Source organism: Cornus florida, unplaced genomic scaffold (genome assembly GCF_030987335.1).
Source record: "Cornus florida cultivar Cherokee Brave unplaced genomic scaffold, ASM3098733v1 CherokeeBrave_3.0.0_Hap2_Chr06, whole genome shotgun sequence".
Lineage (NCBI taxonomy): Eukaryota > Viridiplantae > Streptophyta > Magnoliopsida > Cornales > Cornaceae > Cornus > Cornus florida.
This window is the reverse complement of record NW_026775576.1, coordinates 72,606,291-72,623,269: the sequence shown is the minus strand read 5'-3', so window position 1 is coordinate 72,623,269 and position 16,979 is coordinate 72,606,291. Positions and strand designations below refer to the sequence as shown.

At 32.0% G+C, this 16,979-nt stretch overlaps 1 protein-coding gene across 1 annotated transcript; it reads right to left on the bottom strand.

The window, feature by feature from the left end:
* Nucleotides 1–15,717: 15,717 nt before the first annotated feature.
* Nucleotides 15,718–16,442, bottom strand: LOC132314919 (uncharacterized). Its single transcript, XM_059813690.1, has 2 exons — nucleotides 16,110–16,442; nucleotides 15,718–15,978 (listed from the first exon to the last, which is right to left on the bottom strand). The coding sequence occupies exons 1-2, from the start codon at nucleotides 16,215–16,217 to the stop codon at nucleotides 15,859–15,861; spliced, it is 228 nt and encodes a 75-aa protein (XP_059669673.1). The 5' UTR covers nucleotides 16,218–16,442; the 3' UTR covers nucleotides 15,718–15,858.
* Between the last annotated feature and the right edge of the window lie 537 nt (nucleotides 16,443–16,979).

The window sequence follows — 16,979 nt, the reverse complement described above, 5'->3', positions numbered from 1 at the left end:
CCTAAACATTTTTACTATTATTTTTTATTTTTTATAAAGACAATTTCACTGCTTTTATAAAATTGTTATTATCAAATAAGTATTATTCTATTAATAGACATTAGGATTAAATTAGCAATCATAAGTGATATAATTAAAAAATATATTCATCAAATAAATTAAAATTAAATTAAATTGTATAGAGTCTTTGTATAAGTTCTACCCACAAAAATGCTTCTTTAATTCTGAAAAATGTCAAACACAGATGCAGAATATTGGGAGAAGATTTAAGTGGCCTACCTATAGATATAGATATATATATATATATATACACACACACACTAGATGGAACTACGTGCAATGCACGTGATTGAACTTAACAATATTTTGAGATAGCAAAAGAGCTTAGATGATATAAATCTAAAATGAAATTAAAGTAACTTATAGATAAAAGTGCTAAATTAATTTAGTTTATATATTTATAAATTTAGAGCAAAATAAATTCAAAACTTGAAGTTATTATTAGTCATCCGAATAACTATTTGACTATTAATCTCAAAGATAAATAAAACTTTTCATCATCTTCAAAGTCTCTTTATCTAAAACCTTATGCAATTAATCCTAATATTCTTGTGGTATTTATAGCCGAACAATTAAAGAATATAATTTTATTTTGCAAAGCAATAAAAAGACTATTGAATCAATTGTACAATAGGTTTATTATATCAAATCATATGATGTATCAGAAAATAATAGTACATTTATAAATACTACATATAACACATTACATTTTTTTATAAATAGATTTAAAAACATGTAATAAAAATTAAATAATTATATGTGCACGTTTTATATCAATTATTTATTTATTTATTTGTTATGTATGATATGACTGAATAGAATATAATATACATGATAGCATATTATATAAAGACCTTAAAGTTGTTCACACATAATTATTATGATATAGAGCAAGTATTATGATATATTCATAAATAAAATCCATAATTATGAACACTCTAATTTTTCTACAAGTGTTTGTTGTTAATAGTGTGTCTCTCTACGCACCGAAACGTTTCTGAATTTAGAAAAGGATTATAACACTTGCATATTTCACTCTGTATAACACTTATAAGTGTGTCTTTCTAAATTTAGAAAAAGAATATAACATTTACGTATTTCACTCTCATCTTCATGACACTTTCATTTTTATCCAATAAATTCTTCCAACACTCTAAATAGATTGAAATTCATACTTTTTCATATGAATAGATTTCAATACATGGAATTAATACATAGAGATAACTAAAATTCTTCAGGAGAGATTTATTTATAAATGAAATTTATAACTTTCAACCAGGTTTGTTTAAAAGATGTTTAATAATATTAATTTCAGTAAAATTGAATAACTTTATAGACAAGAATGTTATGAGCTTTTTATTTCAATACGGTTGAATAAACACAACTTTTAATTTTTGATTTAGACATATATTTATTAATTTATTATTTAATATTAATAATTTATTATTTAAAGAGATTGACTTTTAGTCAAGGATTGTAAAGCTTCTCTACTTACAAAAGAATTTAGAAAATAACTTTTACACTGCTTGATGCACGATAAAATTTTAAATTTAATCAATCACGTTTTTCCTTAACGGTAAAGAAAAAGAGTGAAAAAGAAAAAAAAAATCACAATTAAGAAGAGTTTTAGTTGACGATACTTTCCTAAAAAAGATTGTGACTTTCAGTAATATATATATATACACACACTCTTTTACTAGAGTTTCAACTTTCAAGGATCATGTTGCAACTTGCAACAATGATGCGTATTTAGGTAGGTCATGTTGTGTCAAGTGTTTGTGTGTAAAGCAACTAGCTAGTAGTACAAGAATGCAAATTTTATATAGATATGAAACAAAAATTCATTACACGATACAAGACCAAGGAAATTAATTTATTTTACCGACTTCTGGTGTACGTGCACGTATGTGTGTGTGAATGTTGTTATAAGTACGTGATTAGTCTATATTATATAAACTTCCTCTTTTCAAACTCCTACCAAGTTGGTGTGTACCCAGTATATTAATTACCTAGTCTATGTGTGTATGTATGTGTTTGCGTGTACGCAGTATTATATTACTTAGTCTAAGGTTATGAAATATATATATATATATGTCAAAATGATGGTCTAAACCTACCAACCAAATTATTTTCTCGAATTTGTTAGTGAGCTTACAAAAAGAAAAAATTCTGTGTTGAATGTGAATTTGAGTTTAGTTTACGGTTGATTAACAAGACCAATAAAACAACAAACCCAGCTAGTCAACTACTATTGTGAAGTTTTATTTATTTATTATTTTTTATTATTGGAAATTGAACTACTATTATGAAGTTTCTTGTCTGTCGACATGTATACGTGAACAAAAATAAAATAAAATAAAAAACGCAAACTTTAGTGTAGAAAGACTTCCGCCATTAATGCAGAGTCTGAAAAGGATTATTAGATGTGCAGAGTCTTAACCCGTGCTCATGTATATATATTTTGTATATATACACACAAACTTCTCATTTATTCTTTTTAATGTATTTATGGACTGTGTGATAAATGAGTTTTATAAAAAAATCCCTTACCTGTCTGTGTGTGTGTATGTGTGTGAGAGACAGAGAGGCTTAGAGTGATGTAACATGTAAGATTAAGATACATAGCGTGTATAATTGGTATCCATCTTAAATTCAGACACTAATTTTCCAGGTCACAATTATTCTAGAACAATACTAGAAGATTTTTTTAATGACAAAATTGCACTGCCGTGCAGTTCACTACGTAATTTAGTCATATCCAAAGGCTGCGATATCTATAGTGTCTGTATTAGTGTGTGTGTATATATATATATCTATCTATGAGTGGTGATACTCTCACACTGAATATAATTAAGTCGATGGTATCATTTTCTTATTTGTTGCATAATTGACGAATTAAAAGAGTAGGTCTAGTAATGTACTGCAACTATTGGTGTAAGAATTATATTCATATATATATATATATATATTAAAAATATATTTAGTCCTTTTAGTCGTTATTTTGTTCACACACTTTTAATTATATATTTCAACTTTGCTTAAAGTCTTACAGAAATAGCACGCAATGTTAGTTGGTGGACTCTCTCTTCTGTTTAGTGTTGACTGCTAGTGTTAATTAAGAAGTAGATTGATGTATGTGCTTTGGTATGTATCACAAATTGATTTTAATTAAATCCAACAAAGAAAAGTCCAACATTGTATTGTTCCAATTTAATTTTGAAGCTCCAAGCTTTTTCTAGACGTGCGTGACACTAACAAGGTGTGATACATAATTGGACACGACATGTCACGTTGGCGTGGGACAAATGAACCCTATCTTATATAGTATATAGTGAATATATATATATATATATATCAAAACGAGCAGCTATTTAAGAAAAATCTCATTTAGATATTCTTCCACTCCACATTATCATTGTTACTATCCTTTCATGGTAATGCTAAGGATCACAAAATTATTTTGACAATTATCCGTATCACGGTTTGATATATATATATTCATTACATCTAACATTATTTTAATCACAACTTCATAGCAAGCATCCTTATTATTTGATTATCAATGAAATTCAATATCTATTTAAAAAGATATAGATGTGACATAGACATGACTGTATATTTTTATTTATATATTAAGACGATATATTATAAGACTTTTATTCATTTTTTATTTGTAAACTAAAAATTACTCCAACATAATTTTGAAAATGAAATGCTATTATTTTAATAATTGTTGTATCATATATGTTATTATTTTACTACTTACATATATATATATATATATCTTCACTTGTGACCATGCATATAATGATTTTTAAAAAAAAAAAAAAAAAAAAAAAATTACGGTTTAAAATGTATCCTTATTATTTACAGAATAGCTAAGGCAACTTTAGATATGCTTGTATTATGTAAGACTTGTATTCGACCGAAGCATCGAAGTCTTAAGTTTCCAGAAGAACAAAATTGATGAATTGTCGTCAATCAATTTGTTTACCAAAGGGCGACTCTTCCGTATAAAATATAGAAATGTCCCGCTTCGTTAGGCTCCTAAAGCCATCATATATCATCATCTAAATGGAATACATACGTTCTTAACCTTCAAAGTCCGACACGTTCTTTTAACCTTCCTCTTTCTTTCACTCTGGACTTGGACCAAGTACTCCTTCATATTTTGTCATGTGTAATGACACGTGTCCATTGAACAATTTGTGAGGGAAAGGATATTAGGTGTGTGAGCACACCATTTTATTAGTATGTCGAACTAATAAAAATTAACCGAACAATAAAAGTGATCGCACATACTTACAAAAAATAAACTATTGAGAATACTAATAATATAATATGACCAATTCACCAAATATTTATGGTAAGGGGATGATTCCTCTTTTCCGATGAAGAGACAAACATTGCCTCCTCTCTCTCATTGTTTTTGCTAAGGGTGCACATGGTTTGGTTTTGACTAGTTTAAGAATTTTTTTGGAACTAATTCTAACGGATTCATAAAATTTGGAACCAAATTGAACCATTTGACCAAAGGAATCAAACCAAACCAAATCATGAAAAACCAGTTTGGTTCGATTCGGTTCGATTCCACAGTTCTTTTTTTTTTTTTTTTTTTCTTTTTTTTCATATTTCAAAATTCACATCCACAACAATAAACCAAATTACCAATACATTCAAAACTATTAATATATTCATAACTTTCAATTCATTCTTCTCGATCACTTTTGGAATTGAACTGATTAAATTCATAATTGTTAATAACTTAATACATTTAGAATTACTAATTCAACAACAAACAATATTTAACCACAATTCAAAATTTAGCCACTACATAAAATTAAAAAAGAATCATCTAATAAATTGATAAGATCTAAGAGAATTAAGAGTGGATCATAGGATTGATATTTACAACAAACTTCTAAGTGATTTGGATTGTAAAATTATATTATATTATATTATATATACTATATAATTTAACATATATATATATAAATAAATATATATATATATAACATAATGGTTCGGTTCGGTTTAGTTCAATCCTAAAGGACCTCAAATCGTGACCAAATAATATCTTTACAGTTTCACAAATTTAAAATCGTGACCGAACCAAATCATTAACAAACCAAACCAAACCAAATTATCCGATTCGGTTTGAATTTTCAATTTGATTGAATTTTTGTGCACCCTTAGTTTTTGCCAGGAGGGATAGAACACGAGAGAAGTTGAAAAAAGGGAAAATTACATATAAATGGAGTCAAAGTTCCATATTTACTTAGAGGCTGAGTCAAAGTTCCATATTTCTCTAAAATGGATTGCTGAGGTGGCACATGGTTTTTTACTGTTTAGAAATTGTGGTGCCTAAAATACCTTTCCGCGAAGGTACTACTTTTTCTTCGAAGGTACTACTTTTTTAAACTGAAGGTACTACTTTTTGGTTTCCAGGTACCATGTTTTTTAAACACCCGCGAATGTACTACTTTTTCTCCGAAGGTACTACTTTTTTGAACTGAAAGTACTACTTTTTTGTTAGGGAAGGGCATTTTAGGCACCACAATTTTCTAAACAGTAAAAAATCATGTGCCACCTCAGCAATCCATTTTAGAGAAATATGGAATTTTGACTCAGTCTCTAAGTAAATATGGAACTTTAACTCCATTTATATGTAATTTTCCCTTGAAAAAATCTATATTTGGCGCTAAGAATCCTAACCCTAATGAGGAGGGCAATTATGACATTATAAAAGTTAGAACCAAACCTTCTATGGTGTAGGGGCTCTTTTGTAATTCCATTTTAAAAGAAAAAGAAAGTGGAATGGAGTGTCAATATCAACTCCCTATAAGACTTGTTTGTGTTATATATATATATATATATATATATATATATATTTCCTGAATAGTTTGTAATTAATGCTTTTAAATATTTGCTTTATACGTTTTCTATTAACATTGAAATTTAATTGGTGGGTGAAGAGGGCAATCTTTCATTATAAATTTATTATAATGAAAGTCAATATTTTGATGTCACACAAAAAAAAATTCCATCAAGGAATATGCCAATTTTTCCAAAAGTTAGAAAATGGCCATTCTTAGTTACTGCTGACTTGGGGAGTTAAATACAATTTAAAAATACCACACTCTCAAGATTTAGCTAAAGCTTTACTTGAATTCTAAGATAGTACTAATTATACCACTTAATTAATCCATGTTGACTTTGTTGTGCAAATAAACAAACCTTCATTGTCACCACCACCACCTTCATCATCGTTACTGGTTACCATCATTATCGCTGTCATCATCACCCTACTTAATATACCACTACTAGTTCCTAATTGTAGCCACTTACGTGACAAAGCTGCCAAAGAATTACTATTCCCTCAACTAGCTTGGCAGCCCCCGGGGGCAACTGTGGACAAAAATTTTCGATAATTACGTGATGCACGTGAGATAGGAGAATTACATCTTTGTCCATAAGGTGAACTAGGTGCATGTGAAACAAGGAGGGTCCAGAGGTGAATTGTGGAATGCTTCAAGGGGCCCAACCCACAAGAAAAACTTATTTGCGTCTGTTGTAGTGATGACATGGTATCACCAGTTAGGACCCACTAAAACAAAATACTTTTACTTACGTGATATGATATAATTGGTTAATGACACAAATAACGAAGTATTAAAAGTGCATAGAAGTCTTTCTCTGATGCCACCATCATCAAATACACACACACACGCGCACAGAGAGCTTGCCTTTCCTTGAATTAAGACTATTAAGTTCAACAAACTTTGATTATCCTCTTTTATTAGATCCCAAATATGGTGAGAAGAAGCAACTTCCCAAATAAAGAATGTGTTTGCTCTTGTTTCCCCTACAGTTCATTTCCTTTCTTTTCCCTCCTATATATATATATATATATATAGCTTGCCTTTCCATGAATTAAGACTATTAAGTTCAACAAACTTTGATTATCCTCTTTTCTTAGATCCGCAATATGGTGAGAAGAAGCAACTTCCCAAATAAAGAATGTGTTCACTCTTGTTTCCCCTACAGTTCATTTCCTTTCTTTTCCCTCCCAACAAGCTGTTAGGCACAATTCTAAAGGGTTGGCTCGTGTGTTAAGTCACTTGTGTCTGGTGCCTCATGAAACATCAAGTGTAAGATTCACGTGGTTGAGGCAAAGCTCCAGATTAGCGGGGCAAAAAAAAAAAAAACTGTTAGGCACTATTCTATATATTGTTCAGATCAAGATTATTCTAGCATAACATCAATCACACCTAATGTGTTTTTCATTTATTTTGCTGCAAGGAGTAAAATGAATCAAAACAATCAACCAAACATAAAGTAAAAACAAATTGAACTAAATCCAACATGAATCAAATCCAAAGATTACTGCTAAAAAACAGGTTGAGGAAGTTACAAGCACAAAGTGATCTTAAATAGTGGAAATCTTGCAGTTATATTTAGTTCATTTCACTATTAAACTTATTACATAAAAGAGTAAGTTTACCATGCAGTTGCTCTCAAGGTGAGTTCGCGTCCTTAACCATTGTCAAAGTGGTGAGTTCATGTCAATAACCATTGTCAAAGTCGTGAACCAACCTAGCTTTTTTTCTTACAAAAATCAATTATCGTGGTCCAATACAATTATTTTTGTCTCATGTGAGAGGAAACTTGAAGCTTTCCGTGTCACAGAAGTTGCCAGTCTAGTCATATGGATTTACAACCAAGAAAGAGATTAAAACATCAGTAAGATTAAATCTTCATTCGTATTACAAAAACATAGTTCCTATAACAAAATAATATTGAATGGAAACAAGTTGGCCTGTGCCTTGAAAAAATTACTAGTCTTTAAATATGGTTATCCTGTACTTTCAAGTAAAATAAAGAACAAACTTATCTACATACAAAAAAATAAAAAATAAAAAGTGTCATGCTCTATCATCTTCCTCTACTTGTCTAATTATCTACCTGTACTGGCTATTATGGAATTAGATTAAGCAAATGCAAAGATGGTCAAGTAAGGGGTGACGTTTTCAGACGGCCAAATCTAGAAGGAAGTTGGCGTATAATATGGTATATGTATAATGGGGAAGTCATGGCTACCAAGTCCAAGTGTATCTCTCACCTGTACTTTTCTTCTCTCTCTACTTTTACAACTATATGCGGAAATATAAAATAATTTAGGATAAATTACATGGACCTCCCCTATGGTTTGCTATAATTACAGACCTCCCCTGTAGTTTAGGAATTTACTTAGACCTCCCCTAAAAATGAAACTATACTACACAGACCTCCCCTCTTAGTGAGGGACCGTCAAAAGGACTAACGGGCTTGTCTAATTTACTTAAATACCCTCAAATTATTATGATAAATGACTTAACTACCCATATGATTGTATATATATGTATATATAAACATCTGAAATCCATCACTTTGTCAGTGTAATCTACTTATGGTTGTCATCAATCATTTTGTTACCCATCAGTCTACACATAAGTTTTCTGCAATAGAAGATTCTTCAGAAGTTTGCAAGTTTTCGACTGCCATTTACATATCAGTTGTAAGTAATATTTCTGTATACCCAAGTAAGAATCCCTAAAGTAATTGGAGTTGAAACCCTAGGTTGAAGTACAATGAAAGTTAACATTAGAAGTATTGTGACTTTCAACTTGCAATTATGGAAAGGAGTAGCTAACAATTGATTCTTTTGGGCATTTTTCAATTTTTAGGTTTGGTTTCTCAGAATTTTGACTTTAGCCCTTTTGATTTACCAAACCTCTTGCTGGTCTTGATGAGCGATTTAGTTGATGGCGGAAAAGATTCCCCCACTTTTTTCCAATTATCCTTGTTGATGGTGATTTAGTTACTAGCCTAAGTAAAGGAAAAAAATTAGGAAAAAAGAAAAGAACAGAGAGAAACAGCGACCTGGGAAGTAATAAAGAAGAAAGAAAAGAGAAAAAGTAAAGAAGAGAGAGAAGGTACCAAAGTTACATTTATAATATATAAACATATATATATAATGGTAGGGTTATGGGTATTTTACTTAATTTAGTACACGACGTCAGCACAATCCATCATTGACTAACGTTCACTTTAATAGAAGGAAGGTCTGTGTAGGATAGTTTCAATTTTAGGGAAGGTCCGAGTAAATTTTCAAACCACAGGAGAGGTCCTGTAATTCTGGCAAATCATAAGGGAGGTCCGTGTAATTTACCCAATAATTTACAATAACAAGGGCAAACCCAGTGCACAAAGCGTCAAATACTATGCCTAGCATCTCAATCAGGTCTGTTTACTCTATAACCCCAAATACTACGCCTAGCATCTCAATCAGGCCAGTTTGTCTTAGCTTTAAGTAACATCAATTTCAACTACATGAAGAAATAATACAAGACAATTTCACAGAGAGAGACAGAGAGTCATAAAAACAGAATAAGATATAGGTAGAGAAGTCAAAAGAAATGCTCTAAAGTCAGTAATATATCCATCATTGGCCTTATCAGAAAAGGGTTATGTGGGCAGTTTTTTACATTGCTGGTAGAGAAACCTTTGACTTTAAAAGCAAATGGATATTGGACTAACAGATACATAAGTTGGTTGTGTGACAAGGAGGTGGTGGTGCCTAGTTTTGTGAAAGCTTACATATGAACTAATTTCCATGCTACATTACAACACATCATATTCAATTTCTAACATGGTTCGCTAGGTTTCTAATAGGCTTTTCAACTAGTTAATTCACTAAGTTACTTCGTCGTTCATAAATTTTGTTTTCTAGAGACCACATTTCATGCTAACTTGGTCCCACATGAAGACATTTTTAATGGTGTAATGTCTTTTAGTGGCTGCTACCCAGTTAAAAATCCAAAAGCATGAAGTATACATGTCAAAGGCATATATATACATCCAATAAGCATATCATTTAACTCAAATTTCAAATTTACTATACAATTACACATAAGAACAGTTCAATTCTTACATGGTTGCTCCAAATGAATGACCTTCCCAGGCTAGAGTGCTATTTTAAAATCACCATGTTATACTAAGATATAGAAGCATAACATCAAACAATTCAACTAACCCAGCCATGTTCCTGTTTCTTTAATTTGGCAACATGCATCTGAGTTTCTATTAAATAACTGCTAACTTAAACACAGAGTTGTATAACTGATCAAGATCAACATATTACGTGAGTGGTGGTGAATTATTGTTTTTTAAAAATGCCCTACTTCGCTATTCATTTAAACATGAATCAAAACACCAGCACTCGACAAAACCATCTTCTCATTTCATTGAAGAGTAATAGAGTATGCTGCAGTTGATTATGGCATGCATTATAATAAAGAACATAAACCTAGCCAACATGTTCCCCAAAATCTCACAGAAAAAACTGTTAGTTACTAACGGAATATTTCCATTCCAGCCATCCCTTTATGGTTTCCATGCAAAGTTACAGTCCAGAGGTTCCACTGTTCTCAAATTTTCATACTAAATGAGATCCTGCACATAAGCAATGAACCCAACACTGATGCAAATAATATATATAAATATCAAAGGGAGAGAAGGCTGCTAATTTATCCTTCTTGAAAAAACCTCTTAGTCTGTGTGGCACCCATGGGCAAATCAGTAAAGTTTAGAGTCAGTTTGGTTGGAATGAAATGGATGGAGAAGAAAAGAAAGGAAATTGAGGAAAAACTTATTTTGTCTTTATTATTAAAAAATAATAAAAAATAAAAAATTAGAGGGAAATGGAAGGATTTGGAGGGAGAAGAAGGGCTCACAAACTTTCAAAGGGGCACAGAGACAAAGGAAATGACAAGTGAGTTAGTATATATATATTTTTTTAATAACAAGTGATTACAGTTTATCTCTTATTGCTCGCAAAATAAAACAATCCTCATCACTAAGGTCGTTCTAACATTTTTTGTTCTGATTTCCTACATTAAACATTCAAAACTCTTAATGAGATACAAATAGCTTGCCAGTAAGGAAAATGATTCCATAGCGATCTCATTTATAAGTATAAAACTAAACTGTTACTCAACAACTTGTGAGGTGGACCTTACACACTACTTGTACCACTAATTCCACAGTATTACTTTTAAGGAAAAAAAAAAAAAAACTTGAAAGAGAATAAATGAGTACTTAAAACTGTGAACACCCTAGGGCATACGGCTTCCAAGTAAAATACAAGAATATAAACTGTTTAGTCAATGGAATTTATTTTGGTTAATTTCATTATAAAAGCTAGAGTCAGTAATTTTATTTAACTTTTAGCTAAAAATTTCAAAGTTATTTAGAATTGGTTACCTCCTCTCCAAGGATATATTCAAAAGACAAAGATATATTCAAGGGCAAAAAGGTATATGTATTCACCAGTAAGGATCATTCATTCATCAATTAGGGTCTCATATTTTACATGATTCATAAAAATCCATTTTGAATTGCATAAACTTGTTTTTGAAAACTGCCTACAATTAAAATCCTAATGGGAGAAGAATAGGGCACTTTGATCGATTGACAGATCAATCGAAGGCCACTGGTCTTGTGACGATCGATTGAGACTTGGCTCAATTAATCGAACTATGAGAAATTCAGTTTCCATATTGAACTGGATCTTTTTTGAACCTAGTCCCTATAGAATTATAAACTCTATATAATAATGACCTCACATGTTCTAAAAAAATATAGAGAAGAAAACAATAGTTTTGAATTGCTAGAAATATTCATCATTGCATCTCATAATGTGAGTAATTTGAGGTGTTGATCATCAATCATGTTGCGCTTACATAGACTTCAACACCAAAAGGAGTTCCACTTCCACACAATGAACGCATTGCCTAGATGACTAGCCTTGAAGATCAAAGTGATTGTGGAAAAGTACATTGCATGAGGAGCAAATCTATTCACATAGGGGAGTGGAGAGTTTGGCGTCAGTATATATCAGGACGTAACTAAGGGTTTCCTAGGATTTCAAAAACTGGCAACCTAGTTTAATAATCTCTTTCTCATAGTGAATATGATATGTCTAGACCGGTCCCGTGGTTTTTTTTTCTACGTAAAAAAACTGTGTTCATCATGTGGTTGCTATGTTTTGCCTTGCTTATTTTATATGTTTTCCCAACATGATGAACAGATTAATTTATATACTTTCTCATTAGTTTAATTTCTGAATTGTTGTTATTTTAATTACAATTTAAAATAGTTAAAAACAACTAATTAAGCAATCAAGACCTAGTCACCCCCCTCAAGGTCAAGATAACGGGCTTTGGCAACTCTACATTAGAGCTTAGGGTTACGATCCTATATTTTTCATTAACAATAACTCAGTATAACATATAAATTCAATTAAAATGATTAAATTATTTTGGTCATTTTCATGTAACCATAATGTGCTAGACATTTATTATATTTTCTTACTTTGTAAAATTGCTACAAAAGTTCTTCAAATCATTTGGCCAAGAATCAAATGATCATTACAATTTTTGACAATAGCTTTCTCTACGGTGGGACTTCATCTTTTAGAAGAGTTTCATTTCATATCCCAATGCACACCCTCTTCACACACCTACTAACAAAAGAGCCCACCAGTCCCAATGTAAGCATCCTCAAAATATAAAAGATTCCATATTGCCCCACAAAGTATGAATATGATTAAACCCACATAACCCACGGAAAGAAAATCAAGACATTCACTTTTGTAACTTAATAGTTAAAACAAAATGATGAAGGTAAATTTAAAAGGGGTCCAAATATGCCCAATTATAAGCTTTTCCTTAACAATTTTTATTCATTGACAATACGATTTTCAGAACCTATTAAATTGGGAGGAAAGAAGAATAGAAGAATAAGCAAATGGCACTCCATGTTTTCAAAGAAACACCACATCCAGCATCTCAGCAGACCTTTTATCTTAATCCCTTCACGAGATGATAAAATTAGCCCAATTCTCAATCAGATGAAGAAGACTCTTAATTCAAGGGGGGAAATTATTCAGAGTAGAACATTACACATACGAAAGTATCAAGGATGATTTGCTGGCGGCCACTTAAGTTTCCTCTTTGAACTAGCCTTTCCATTTTATTGATATCTTGTCAATTTGTAATGAGATCTGCAATTGCAGACTCGTTACAAAGCCAAAGTAATGTTATAAAAGCTTCATTGAACACAAGATAACCACCCAAGACTTTTCTAATTATTGTCAACAGAGCCAGTGCCCAAATACTGAGTTGATAAGCATAGAAGTTTAGAGGCCCTATTTGGCCTTTTGTAGCTTTTGAGGGATGTGTTCCCCTTTTGAACGCTTTTTATATACTCTTACTTGTCAAAGAAAAAAAAAACAGACAGGCAAAGAAGTTCGTGAACATTGTATATTCCAGTTACACATAGATCACATGGCTTCTAGCCAAACTTCAAGGACATATAAAGCTTCAGTCTATAACATCTCTTGCCAATATAGAGGTGTTATGATACAGGATATAGATACCAAGTCATTAACTCTTTGATGACTTGTCAGCTTTAATACCTAATTCACCCAAAGAGGGCTATGAACTCCCCTAGAAATTTAATTAGAGGACTGCAAGCAGAATCCTTGCAAAATTTTTAAGTTTTACTTTTTCAGTTTTTCATATTTGAATTAATCATTGGACGGTTTTGATGTGCTTTAATGGTTTTCAGGCTGGTTTACCACTAAATAATAGAAGCTTTCTGCATGGAGAATCAAACGTGAGATCACTGATAAACATGCAACTCACAGAAGCCACCCAGCTGAAGTTGCTCTATTGCCTAATTCTCATCTTAAATTAGATCTATAGGGTTACATCTAAATCTTTTTTTCCCCTAAATGAAGAAAACAAATTATAAATGGAACAATATATTACAAGGCAAAAAATGAGGGCATACCCTCACAGCAGACACAAGAACCCTAACAACAGCAAGGACCTTGTTAGATCTAAACCTTAAAAACCAAGAGCCACCTAATAGGTAATATCTTGGAGGCATACCCCCAAGATATCCATAACCTCCCATAAGATGCATTTGGCAACAGTATTAGGATCCCTATAATTATTGCTATGGATTCTACCATTTCTTCCACTCCAAATAAAATACAAGGTACCTGAAAATAGCATCCTAAACATCTTGTGTCTAATTCCATTGGCTGAGTACTGATGATAAAAAGCCTGAGCCACATCCAGAATGGAATCCACTTTCTGAAGATTCCATCTGCAAATGCCCTCCAGACAGCTCTATACAGCCCAAGTGAACTCACAACATCAAAAGACATGATCCACACTCTCCTCTTGCTTGAGACACACAACACATCTAGAGGCCAGAGAGATGCCTCTTCTTTGAAGATTCGAGGCAGTTAAAATAACATTCTGCAGAACCAAGACACAGTGAGTAGACCACCTAGCCCTCGCTCCATTCCAACACAACCCAGCCCAATTCACCACTGGTTCTTTCACTGCAGGCTTCCCAAGCTGCTCTAAATGAGAACTGCTGAGACTGCCACAGTTACATCTAAATCTAGATATATATCAATATGACATCCCCTCACCCCCACACATGCAAAAAGAAGAGGATAGTAATGCACACGAAAAAACAAATAAATAGGCCTGTGGCCACACATTCTAGAACATATAATTTTTCCAATTCTGAAATGATCATTCTCACTCTGTGTGGGACCAACTTCTTACAGTGAGTTACAGTTGCGATCCTAAGCTACTAGATGAAAGGTCAGCCCGTCACAAGTCCTCTGCTCCACTCTTCTTCAATGTCCTATTCTCCACCATACTGGATAACATACCCCTCTTCCCCAAGATCTCTCTCTCTCTCACACACACAGAGGCTCATAAATAGAAACACACAACACACGCATATGCACACTCACAAGCACACTCTCTATTCCATTTTGCAGAAAATATAACGTGAAAAATTTTAGACATTAATTTATTTCAGTTGCATCAGGTGCTTTTATGGCATCAAATTTGGGGTATATCTGTGAGAAAACCAATTAAAAGGAACAAACCGTTGTTGGAACTTTAAACCACTCCATCTAATCACCATTTCTTGATTTTCTTTCCAATTCTATAGTCATCCTTTCAATTTTTCATTTTGATCCCTTAAATGATAATCTTGTCAAGCAAGAGAGAACTGGTCAAGAACCCATCTCCACAGCTGCCTTTCTTTTCGGAGCGGGAAGGGGAAAAAAATGCCTACACCAACTCCACATTTGATATATACAGAAACGAAGACTCCAAATTTTATTGAGGGCAAGAGGTGCAGACATTTAGATCTTCATAAATAATGTTGGAGCTCTGGAAGAAGATTTATGCAACGTCCCTCGCCTTAAAAAGTTGTTCAAGTAATTGGCTTTATCAGTTTGGAACAATGTAAGGGTCTCATATACTACCATTTTCTGTTCAAAACATATTGAAATTTGAAACATTTAAGCAAGCCAATGACGCATTTATGTATAATAAAATAAACTAAAAATAAAAATAAAAATAAAAATCACATTTCAACTGAATGATACATTTCCAAGCCCATTCATAATAGTAAGCAAGCCAATAGAGAAAAATCACATTTCAACTAAATGATTCGTTTCCAGGCTAATCATCACCGTCATAATATCAAGCAAGGCAATAGTGTAAAATTTTGAGAATATAAAAACTTTGGGTCAACCCAAACATATATTTACCTTCTTTAAAAATTAATTTCAAATTTCAACAATCGAGTTCATAACGCATCATAAAATCAAGTAACTCTTACAAGTTTTTGAACAGTCATGTGAGGTTTGACCCTCTATGAGTCCTTTTGATAGTTATCTTGGTCTAGGGTTCCAAAATTCTGATCGTTATCTTGGTCTAGGGTTCCAAACTTCTGCTTGAAGGAGTCTTGCCTCTGTAACCACATCATGTGACCCTGCAACCCCAATTCCAAGATATAGAACCAATCATTTTCCATGTATATACATATATGCATATACATAGATACAGATATACTCGTGTATGTATATATATATATATATAGAGACAGAGACAGAGAGTTGTTACCTGGAGAGCAGCTGCCCAAGTAACGAGGGCAGATGCAAACCAGAATTTCTTGTCCTTGAGTAGCTTCTTCACATCGAACTTCTTAGCTTCCACCCCTAAACCCATCATTAACTAAAACCCTAAACCCAACCCCTACTGTACTGATGATCGTTTGTCGATAGTTTGTGTTTTTTGACCCTGGAATCGGCGGCCTTTTCAAACAAACGAAAAGAAAATAAGATTAAGATTAAGATTTGACCCTCGAATGAGAAGAATTGACCTGTTAGACTGAAGGGTTATAAGTGTCGTCATATGTTAAGTAACATAATATTTTCGTTTTTTAAAATTTCTTGGCAAAACTAGAGGGAGGAGGATTTGAAATCCGCTACACATGTTTGCTTTATCAATTAGGTTATTGGATAATGCTCTGACATAAATAGTGAGAACCAATTTGAGAGCGAAAATAATAATTATAAATAGCGGGAACGAGAGTAAGAGCGAGTGTGAGAGACAGGTTCGAAATCACCTCATAGTTAGTAGGAATAATTTAGTGAGAATACTAGATTTGTTTTTCCCCTCCTACAACTTTATGAATCCATCCGTTGAAAAAGATTTCATAACTTAACATAGAGTAATTTTGTAATTATATGTTTTTAGATGCAATTTATAATGTATTATTAATTAATTAAAAAAATAATATAAATTTTCTTTTTTTTTCTAGTTAGTACTCACACACACATATATCTTCACCACTAGACCACTGGCCTATTAGTAAAAATAATATAAAATTAAACAAATAAAAATAACAAACATCTAATCCTAAATTCAAAATTGATAATTTTATTCATTATTATAGGATAAAACACCAAAAGGAATATTATTTATATATAT

Bases quoted from the DNA above. Each gene is read 5' to 3' on its own strand.
- LOC132314919 (XM_059813690.1), bottom strand. From the start codon at position 16,217: ATGATGGGTTTAGGGGTGGAAGCTAAGAAGTTCGATGTGAAGAAGCTA. The intron at 15,979-16,109 runs GTAACAACTCTC...TTGGGGTTGCAG, and splicing joins CTTGGGCAGCTGCTCTCCAG to GGTCACATGATGTGGTTACA.